The 10,852-nt window shown below is 42.8% G+C and overlaps 1 protein-coding gene across 2 annotated transcripts in view; it reads left to right on the top strand.

Annotated features, from left to right (window-relative positions):
* The first annotated feature begins 955 nt into the window (after positions 1-955).
* Positions 956-10,852, top strand: part of ASAP1 (ArfGAP with SH3 domain, ankyrin repeat and PH domain 1) — a 123,692-nt gene continuing 113,795 nt past the window's right edge. For both annotated transcript variants that reach the window (XM_080639458.1, XM_080639457.1), the window contains exon 1: positions 956-1,599. In XM_080639458.1, the coding sequence (XP_080495584.1) occupies positions 1,474-1,599 (126 nt within the window). In that variant the 5' untranslated portion in view covers positions 956-1,473. The remainder of the gene's footprint in view (positions 1,600-10,852) is intronic.

The following is a 10,852-nucleotide window of genomic DNA, read 5'->3' as shown; positions in this document are numbered from 1 at the left end:
TGTGTGAGGGGCTGTAGTGAGCCTGGCCATGGTGTGTGAGGGGCTGCGGTGAGCCCAGCTATGGTGTGTGAGGGACTATGCTGAGCCATGCAGGCCGGCCATGGCGGTGGTGATGTATCGCCCTCTTGCTCCCTTTGAACAAGCTCAGGAGCATAACTAGTAACACATATCAGTAACAGCAGCTCCAGCGGTGTTGCTGAGGCATGGCAGAACTTCTTAAAAATTACCTAAGGAGAGTAAAATCTATATGGTCAAGTTGCTCAAAGTGATATCAGCACTGGCTGTATGGAATCTTCATGCTTTATGTCATAGGAAGCTTGTAGCACAAGGGAAGGCTTTTCCACTGGCTAGGATGGACTTAAACACGGGCAAAATAAGACCAAATAACACAGAGCCGGCTGCGGCTCCCTGCGGCTGAAAGCGGCCGTCCAGAGCAGGGGGGTCCTTGCGGCTGCCACACGGCTGTCGGCGCGGGAAGCCCTGTCTCACGGCTGGGCACAGAGCCGGAGCCCATTGCTCCCCGACCTTGCCCGCTTCCACAAAAAACCTCTTTTTAACAATGAAATGAAAGGAAAACTAAAAACTAAAGAAAAGCCGAGCCACAGCTTAACGCGCTCCCCCCGGCGCGGAGGAAGGTGGGATGGGAAGGGGGCCTGCCGGGGGCGTGCGCTAGGCCGGAGGAGGGGACGGAGCCGCCGGCAGAGGGAGGGAGGCAGCTAGCGCATGCGCAGAGCACTTCCTCGTTGGCCTCACGTAACAGCTGCGGGCGGGCGTTGGGTAGCGCGTGTCAGTCACCGGGTGACTGTCAGCGGTGGTGGGAGCCCTGCCAGCCCCGGCCAAGCCCCCGCCAGCCCCGGCCCTTCCCCTCCTTCCCCCCGGCCGGGGGGCGCAGCCGGAGCCCGCACAAGTTAGTGCTCAAGTTGGCGGCGGGCGGGAGCGACGGTTAAGGCGAGGGGCGTCAGGGGGGTCGGCGACGGGTGTGGAAAGGGGCTGAGCTCGGTGGGGTGGGGGCTGGCGGCCGCCGCTCCCTCCTTCTCTCCCTCCTCTCCCGCCCTCCCCTCAGCGCCGGCGGTGGGGCCGGGCTTCTCAGAGGCGGCCCCGTTCCCGCAGCCGTCGGGGGGCCGCAGGCAGCCGAGAGAGCTCTCCCCGCCGGCGGGACCGAGCGGCGCGGGCAGCGGTGCTGTGTGGGGGCCTTTCCCCCTTCACCTCCTGTCCGGGAGGAGGAGGGGGCGGCCGGGGGAAAGGCTGGATGTGGAGGCTGAAGCCTCAGCCTCTCTCTGCGGTTCCGCGGCTTTGATGCTGCGGGTCTCTGCTGGCTGCTAACATCTTCCCTCTGTTGTTTGCTTTTTTTTTTTTTTTTTTTCCTTCTTCCGTATTCTTTTTTCCCCTCCACCTTCCTCCCCAAAACTTGGCTTCGCCTTCTCCGGATCTGTGTGTTCGGCTCCTCCTGGGCTTTACCTTTGGGATAGGATCATGCCGGACCAGATCACCGTGTCGGAGTTCATCGCGGAGACTACAGAGGATTACAACTCCCCGACCACCTCCAGTTTCACCACCCGGTTGCAGAACTGCAGAAATACGGTCACGCTGCTGGAAGAGGTAAATCATCCACATACACCTCCCTCCCTTTATTTTCTTTTCCTTTTTCTTTTCTTTTTTTTTTGTCTTTGAGGAAGGGCATCAGAGACAGGGCAGTACCACCCGCCCAAATCCAAGGGAGCTAGAGACATTGGTATGCATGTAATCTGGTCTTTTAATTGTGGGACTTTGCTCTTGTTTTGAGCTAGTTACGGAAAGCTTTCCTGCCCTGGCGTCTTAAAGATTAGTGCATAAAGCAGTTGTCTGAACTTAAATATTGCTGTTGTACTTCTTGGGTTTTTTTTTGGTGTTGGTGGTTGTTGCAGCAGGAAAGAAAAGTGAATGTTGGGATTTTTAGAGGGAAGCGTTTGGGAGCATTAGCAAAGGTTTTTCTCAGCCACTCGTTAGATCAAGTCAGTGAAGAACTCTTAACTGCAGAAACCTGCCAAGGGAGACCTCGTTTAAGAAATGAGGTAAGGATGAAGGGATAATGTGGGGTGAGGAAAATAATATGAAAACAAAATAGGTGGTAGAAGGAGAGGAGCAAAATAATGCAGCAGAGTGATTATAGACACAGCATCTCAACCTTGAAGCCTCACTGCTGGTTTGGTTATTTTATTGCATATTATGAAAGTCATTTAGATGTTCATCCTGCTTCACTGTCAAGAAATAAGAGTGTGAAAATGGGTAAATTTCTAGAGCTGGTTCCTATGGGATATCAGTCCACTGCTTCCTATTTGAGGTTTCAGTGTGATTTCCTATGGACTAGATCAGCAGTTAGGAGGAAATGTCTTCCAAATGACTCTAAAACAAGACAGAATATAGCTCTTCTCTTGCCCCACACTTGATTGAAGGTACAAGCGTAATGACTGTGAAAGAAGACAGCTTTTTGCTATTGTTTCATGGATTGCAGTGAGTTGATTTGGATTATACACTCAGTTCATGAAGTATTTGTCAATTATTCAGGAGCCAGTGCGTATCTAGGAGATGGAATTAATAGATTCTTTTTAGTTTTGTTGACTGTGTTGGCGTGAGCAAAGCATTTGGTATGCAAGAAAAGAGAACCAATCATGATGTTCTCCGGATAGTCTTGGGTATGGAAAATAGGATTAAAACTAGTTAATGCTGGCTTAGTAGAAAACTTCCTATGTTCAACATCTTAGCAGTGCTTTTGTTTGTAGTAGTTGATGAGATAATAGAATGACTGTATGACTGCCTTTAAAATTATGTGGTTTATTTTTATTATGTAGCCTAGATTAATTTATGTAACTTTCCCATAACCGTAACTGCTATTTTCTCACCTAACTGAGCTGTGGTTGCTTACAGGTTTGTCAGACATAAACCTGTTTTGGTTTGTGTTTGACAGTATTGCTGCCCCCTGGTCTTAGCTGTGTGGAATAGGTTCAGCCATTGGTATATACTCACTAGTGCAGTCGACAGCATTCAGAGAGTTAAGCAAACGTATGTATTCTACCATCTCTGACTTCTAGGGTAAGAACACAGTATAATGCTTTAATGATTTGGGAAGTACATCAGTACAGCCTGAGTGGTGTAATGCCTGTCCAAAGAAAACCAAAATGTAGAGGATAAATACACGGTGTTCTGCACTATTTGCGTGGATTGAGCATATTTTCAAAGTTTTTGTGTCTGGTTTGACAGCTATAAATCACAGGAATAGAGAATAGTGGGTGCTTCTAGTGCTTGTGTTGGTATTTCTTGAATTTATTTTGTTTGTATAACTATTTTATGTGTCCTGCTTAAGCCCTTTGCAGTTCAAATTGATGCTTGACTTATATTTATTAACTGTAAATATAAAACCCGCTTTATTTGATGGCAGACGACGTAGAAGTATGCTCTGTTCTTATGTACTGCAGAAAATCTGCAGCTCTCCCAAAATTTGCTTATATTAAATTGCATGAAGAGATGCAGATGGTCAGAATGAGGCAGGCAAAGTGCTCCATTAGAGTCCTTGTGTCTTTATTGTAGCTGTAGCTTGCACGCTCAGTTCTGCTGCCGCTGCTCTAAAGCTGGGGCTGTTTTCTGTCCATCTGCTTACCTACGGCTGTGATTCACGTGAAGCAGGGGACTGAAATGGAGCAGTTGAAGTGGCTGTTATGTGGCTCCTGTTACTGCTGCCATTGTCCACACATTGTGGACGAGCAAAAAGCTGTCCAAGCAGCTCCTGAACTTCAATTTTGAGCCCGCTGTGTTAAGGCAAAGGGGATGATCCCATCCTTGGAGCTGTTTGATTTTTACCTTAATGTTGTGTGTGGGTGGAGCCCTCACTGGCCTCTTGCAGCCCAGTGTCCAGCTCCATGCTGTTAGGGCACTGCAGCCTGAAGTATCTTAGGTCATTATTTGAGAGCTAATGTAATTCAACACAACCTGTATCTACCTCAGTGACTATAAGCTGGTTTGTGGATAAACTAATCATTTTCTTTATCCTGAACAAGACTGTGAACTGGAACTATTTTTCCGAACAGAACTGGTAGGGAAATTAAACAGATTTAACAAGAGTTACATCTGTTTTGTAGCCTCTGAGTCTGGTGTAACTCCTACCAGAGCTCAGAGCAGGGGTTAGATTGGAACCAGTATTTCATAAAGAATGTGACAAAAAAGAAGCAGACTGTTTTGTGTGCCTCTGTGTCTCTGTCTAGTTCCTTGAAGGTATCCCAGAGTTACGAATTTACTGTTTCTTAATCACAAATAACAAGTTTTCTGAAGTAATAAAATAGATGATAGACTTGGTTGCTGGGTTTTTTATCCCGTGATTCAACTCCAGTAGAAGTGCAGTTAGTTCAGCTGAGCAGATTGATGTGTATTCTCTTCTAGTTGTGACTCTTCTATTATAACTATAACTCTTAGATCCTGTTAGATGCAATTTTGGAACAACTTCCAGATGAAAAGATCAGAGCAGGCATTTTTATCAATTCTGATGACTTTGCACTTGGTAAGGATTTAGTGGAAAACCCAAAAAATGTGAAGACATACCTGAAAAAATCAGAAGTCCAGGAAAGATTATCCAAAGGACTTCTGTATGTTTAGACTGCATGTTAGAAAAAATTTCTTCATTGAAATGATAGTCAGGCATTGGAACAGGCTTCCCAGGGAAGTGGTGGAATCACCATCCTTGGAAGTGTCCAAAACTCATGTAGATGAGGTCCTTAGTGACATGGTTTAGTGGTGGACTTGGCAGTCCTGGGGTAACAGTTGGACTGGATGATCTTAAAGGTCTTTTCCAACCTAGTCGATTCTATGACATATTAAAAAAGCCCCAAAGCCATCAAACACTGCCTCCCCATAAAACACCACCCAGAGTTTACTTAAATCTGTTGTAGTATTGTTAAAGGAGAAAATAGTAGGTAAATGCTGCTGTGTGGCAGTTTATTGACTAGAAAGGTTTCAGGCTACATTGTTTAAACTACTGAAACTTTGGGAAATTGTCAAGGTTTTTTCCCTTCTAAGAGAGAAAACTGGGGGTTTTTATCATCCAGTCACACCAGCCCAAGAAAAACAGACCCTGTCATCTTCATAACCAGGCATAGGCATCTTATACATTTGTTATCAAAGACCAGCAAGATCAATTTTTTAGTAATATTTATTTTAAAAGCGTGAGTGTTATCCTAGTGGCCATCAGAAAACACAATTTTAAGGTTCATTCTATTGCTAAAGTAATGCTATTTTTTTGTTCAAACTCTGAATAGAAAAATCAAACCTATTATGTTGTAGTCTGGGTCTAGTTTAAAAGAATTTGCAGTCTGTACTCACAGTATCACAGTATGCTAGAGATTGGAAAGGACCTCAAAAGATCATCTAGTCCAATCCCCCTGCCGGAGCAGGAACACCTAGATGAGGTTACACAGGAATGTGTCCAGGCAGGTTTTGAATGTCTCCAGAAAAGGAGACTCCACAACCCCCCTGGGAAGCCTGTTCCAGTGTTCCATCACCCTCACTGAGAAGAAGTTTCTTCTCAAGTTTAAGTGGAATCTCTTGTGTTCCAGTTTGTACCCATTACCCCTTGTCCTATCATTGTTTGCCACTGAGAAGAGCCTGGCTCCATCCTCATGACACTCCCCCTTTATATATTTATATACACTAATAAAGTCACCCCTCAGTCTCCTCTTCTCCAAACTATAGAGACCCGGCTCCCTCAGTCTTTCCTCATGAGGGAGATGCTCCACTCCCTTAATCATCTTAGTTGCCCTGCTACTTTCCATGTTGGTTTCTTCAGCCTAATGTTACACTCATGCAAAGAAGACATTTTTAACTTCACATTTCTGCATGAACTGGGAGAAGTTTCTTATAATATTCATATGAAGAGGTGGATTATTGCGTATGTAGGTGGGTGGTTAATTACTTTTTATGGAAAAGTTGAAGTCCTAAGATAGTATAGACAGATTGCTGCTACAGTGTCTTAAAATACAGCCTCTGCATTTTACTGTAAAATACAGTAGCTCCATGATTTGTGTTAAGATTTTGAAGAGTTGGTTTTAATCTTTGAGTTGATATTACTGTGTGAGCTAGTTGGAATTTTTAGGGAATGATGACATCTGTTCTGAGAATAAGTAGTGCACATGTGGGATCACCATAAGACTGTCTTGATTACCATTCTGCTGCGTTCCAGCTCCAGCTGAAAGGACATCTTTGCACTCAAGGGATAACTCAGTTATCGTGACCAGGCAGTTCTGAGTCTTTCTCCTAAAGCAGCAGATGTCTTGCAAGGCTGCCTTGAGATACAGAGGTTAAGCTTAAATAGTTAAATTGTCTTTAGGCAGGCTGGTAAATAAGAAAGAACAATTAGAAGCTGATAATACAATAAAGAATAGATGTAGTTGATTGATGTCTGTTTTACTGTTATACTTTCATAATGCTTGAACATTGTTATTTATGTCTTTCTTTTGCTCTTCAATGAGAAGTCAAAAACTTAAAATGTGCTTTCTGCCAATTAGATCTTCATATACTCATCCTTTTTTAATAAATGTTTAACTGGTGAGTGTAATGAAATATGGCTGCAGAAATGTTTGGGTTGGTTTTCATTTGGTTTTGTTTTTTCAAGTAACACCCTCCAACCACCATTCCTGTAACAGTTGCTTATTTTGCTTCTCTCTGTGCTGGTCTACTTGAGCTTAGAGGTCTGTTGGTCTAGGCTGGTGCTGTAACAGATGTGTTCATGCTACATCAGTGAAAGAATGACTGTTTGGCTCCTGTTCAGCCTAACATAAATTTTGTTGTTCTCACTGCAAATCTGGTATAATCTAACATAACTTGAAAGAGGAAGATTTCTCGATGCTCTCCATCATGTCATGGGCACTTATCTAAGGTTAGAGATGGGAAAGGGGAAAGTATGGGGGAAATTTTTGGTTTGCCTTTTAAAAATTTTCTTTGAAAGTTCTGTTGTGGATGAATCATTTTCACAGTTTCCTGTATGTAACTTTCCCTTCGTGCTTCAGTTTGTGATTTTTTTATTTATTTATTTTTTCTTACCCTACTAGGGGAAGGCTTTTGGGCCAGTGGGAAGGGGACAGGGTTTTTCCTTCTTATGATTTTGTAGAAACTTGTGTGGCCCTGAAACAGCTGTACAGTCAGTTCATTTACGTTGACTTCATACACTTTTCTCTCACAAGATCCTTTCCAGTGACAAAGGATTCAGTGAAGGGAGGCAGGTGAAACCATGTAAGCAAACAGGAGCATTTCTAGTCTAAATCAGGTTTTTGTTTTAGTTGGCAGTACATTCAGACTTTGTTCATTAGCCTGAACTCTGAAAACTGGTAAAATCTATTCTGTGTGTCTGAAGAGAAGAATTTCTGTCATTTCTATCACTTCATTTCTCTTCAAGCATCACCTCTATGTAATTACAACAGGTCAATTGTAACATCCTATTCTTTATCCTTTAATATTTTTTTATTAAAATGAATTTTTATTTTTTGGGGGAGGGAAACCAGGAGGCCCCAGGAGCACTAGACTTAAACACAGCTTTTCCTAACCTTGTAATGTGTTACTTATGGCAGCCAGAAGCAGTCTTGCATCATAGAGAGCTTTGTACTTAAGATCTGTTTCTTACGTAACAGACCACAAGCAATCTTCACATGTCAAGGAAATATGCTTTTGGTAACAGATCATCCTAAAAACCAGCTAAGAAAAGTTTCTTTGTCTACTAAGTAAGACTCAGGATGCTTATAAGTGCTTTTATACTGAATGGCAAATTGCACCAAAGATGGAAAAATGGGTTCATGTGCACTTCAAAATACAGAGGCCTCAGTGACAGCTCATGGGTAACTCTTGGTCATGATATTGAAAAAGTGATGAAGAAGGAGACTTGACAGCAATGTCCTGTATTTGCAGTAGCAGGTCTTACAAAAATGCAGTTGAGGCTGTTTTACATTTACATGCTACAGTAATGGCACTTAGTATGACATTTAGTATATAACTGGTTCTAACCTTGATTTGATGCTAGTTGAAGCATGTGGTTGCAACAAGCAGGCAATCTCCTTTTTCCTCAGTGTGACTGATGTGAGGAGAGGCAGAAAAAAATATTCACTGCTAGTTCAAAGTTTCAGTCATGGCAGGCAAATTAGCTTTGCCTCTTGAGAATTTGTATTTATTTCAGGCACATTTTTGGAAATACTGCTTTTTGGTAGCTCATTTGGTTTTTAAAGAAGTACCGCTTCTTGAACTCCCAACAGGCTTCTTCATGTTTGTTCATCAGTTAGGGAACTGTGAAAGTGCTCTTTGGTGCCCTCTGATCAGTATGCTTCTGGCAGAGCGTGTTCCATGTAGTCATGGGAACTTGGGCTCTGATGGAGAAGAGACTGGTGCTTAAAGTGGCATGACTTAAAGTTGGGTTTAATGTTTAGGTTGGAGTCCTGGGGAGAATCTTCTGTAGTTAAAAAGCAATAAAAACGGAAAAAAAAAAAGTTCTTTGAAGGAAAAAAAAAGAAAGGGATGGGGGGAAACAATCTACAAACCCATGTTTGTAATCCAGCATGGTGTCACTGAAAGACTGCAGGAGAGTGATTCAGAGCAGAATTAGGTTGGTTGATGTAATTTCCAGTAGTTTCCTCTCTCCAGTGAGTAAAACTCAATTTTCATAACGGTTGTTGTGATTTGTAATGATGTAAATGAAGGTGTTTTAAAAAAAAATTAATAACAAACAGATGTGAAACAAATTCATAGAGGGGAACTGAAAGGAAGATCCTAACATCTTACTTTGAATGCAATAGTACCTTGCAGAAAAGTCATGAGGCAGCATCAAGCCAATAATGCTAATTAATTACTAGCATTGTTTCAGGGGCAGAGGAAGGCAATATAAGCATGTTCTAAAAACCATGCCGTAAACCAATGGTACATTTGTGTATTTCATGGGAAACTTTTCAGGATGCAGTTAATAGTATGTGCCCTGGTACTTCTCTTTAGAGAATGCTGTGTCAGGTTTGATTGATACTGGCCAAGAGGCCTGAAGTTTACTGGTGAGTGTGAAGGAAAACTCCTGAGATAACAGCATGAGTTTCCTTTCCTGAAGAACTACAGCTGGAAGTATGAGCCCTGCTGAGAAGTGCAGCAAACAGTTACTTTATAGTTCTGAAGAGACAGTGTTGAACTGCTTTATATATATAGTTTTTTAAATACCAGTGGGCTAACGCTGAAGTTTTGTGTAAGCATTGTGACAAGTAAGATTTTTGTGGATAGTGAGTTTGATTGTGGTGATTTGGAGAAACTTTTCCTTTAATGATACTGTGAAAAAGCAAACAAAGGCTGTTTGGATGTGCACACAGGGCCTCCTTGTCTCTTTCACTCGCTGATGACAGGTGAGGCCTGAAGTTGTGTTGTTGCTGTGCTTAGACCAAGGGATGTATACTTTTTCTTTCTTTTTAGTAGCCACTTCTATCTTGACCTTACTTGTTTTATCCATCTTTCTACATTATCAGAAAATACATAGAGGTCTTTCTCATGCAGAAATAGATACTTGCAATACAAATAGAGTCTGTTGTTTGTTGTTTTTTTTTTTTAAACCTGCCTGAGAACTAAAAGCCTACTACGATGCTGGAAATAATTTTCTGTAAAAGAAAAGTCTGTGGGAATACAAGGCCTTCAATATGCTCTGCTCTGGTAGCCTTCTGTCTGGGTTGGTGAGAGATGGACCAGATGAATAACCCACAGGGTGAGTGGGTTGCCAAGCCCAGAGGGTGATGATCAGTGAAGTCCAGCCAGTAACAGATCACAAGTGGCATCCTTCCAGGATCAGTTCTGGGGCCAGTACTATTTGGTGTCTTCTAATTGTCTAGGTGATGGGCTGGAGTGTGATCTCAATAAGTATGTTTGGATGATACTGAGTTGCTTGATATGCTGGTGGCTAGAATCACCATTCAGTGGAACCTGGAGAAATGGCCTGATAGGAGGGGCCTTGTGGCACTTTATGAAGAGAAATGTGAAATCATAGAATGATTTGGGTTAGAAAGGACCTTAAGATCATCTAGTTCCAAACCCCTGCCATGGGCAGGGACAGCTGACACGAGATCATGTCACCCAACCAGTGATGAAGTAGCCCCATGAAGCAGTACAGGCTGGCTAGAAGACAGGTTTCCAACAAAGGACCTTGGACTCAGGTAGATGGCAAGTTCAGTGGGGTTTGACAGTGACAAAGGCCAGCCGCGTCCTGGGCTGCATTAGTAAGTGCAGCCAGAAAGTAGTGGTTCTTCCCCTATATTTAGCAACTGTGAGGCCACATCTGAAGTACTATCTTTAGGGTTCACCAGTAGGTGAAAGAAGTGACATACTGCCACAAGTCCAGGTGGAGATCACCGAGGTGATTAGGGACCTAACACACATCACTTCAGGAGGGGAAACTGGATTTCTTTGACCTTAGAAGGGAGGCTAAGGCTAAAAAAGCCACTGCTTTTTTCAAGTACATAATTGGAGGAAACTAAGAAAGCAGAAATTCTGATTAGATTTGAGGGGGTTTGTATGTGTTTGTTGTTCTGGGGGTTCATTAGTTTGTTTTTAACTATGAATCTGATGAACACATGGCCAGAGAGACTATGGACCCTCTGTCCAGAGGTATTCAAAATGCCACCCGACTGTTGAAGTAGAAAGTTAGATTTCCCAGATACTTTACGTTTTAGTTAATGAAAACTATTTTTTGCCCAAGCAATATTTAGGTTATTACACATCTTCTGGAAAAGTGATACTTCTGCTGTACTCAAATTTAAATTGCATGGCATTTTTGTAGCGCTGTTTTTGGTTAGTCACAAAGTAGCACTATGTAGCATTTAGTAGC

This window comes from Psittacula echo (genome assembly GCF_963264785.1).
Source record: "Psittacula echo genome assembly, chromosome: 2".
Lineage (NCBI taxonomy): Eukaryota > Metazoa > Chordata > Aves > Psittaciformes > Psittacidae > Psittacula > Psittacula echo.
This window is presented reverse-complemented; position numbering and strand designations above follow the sequence as displayed.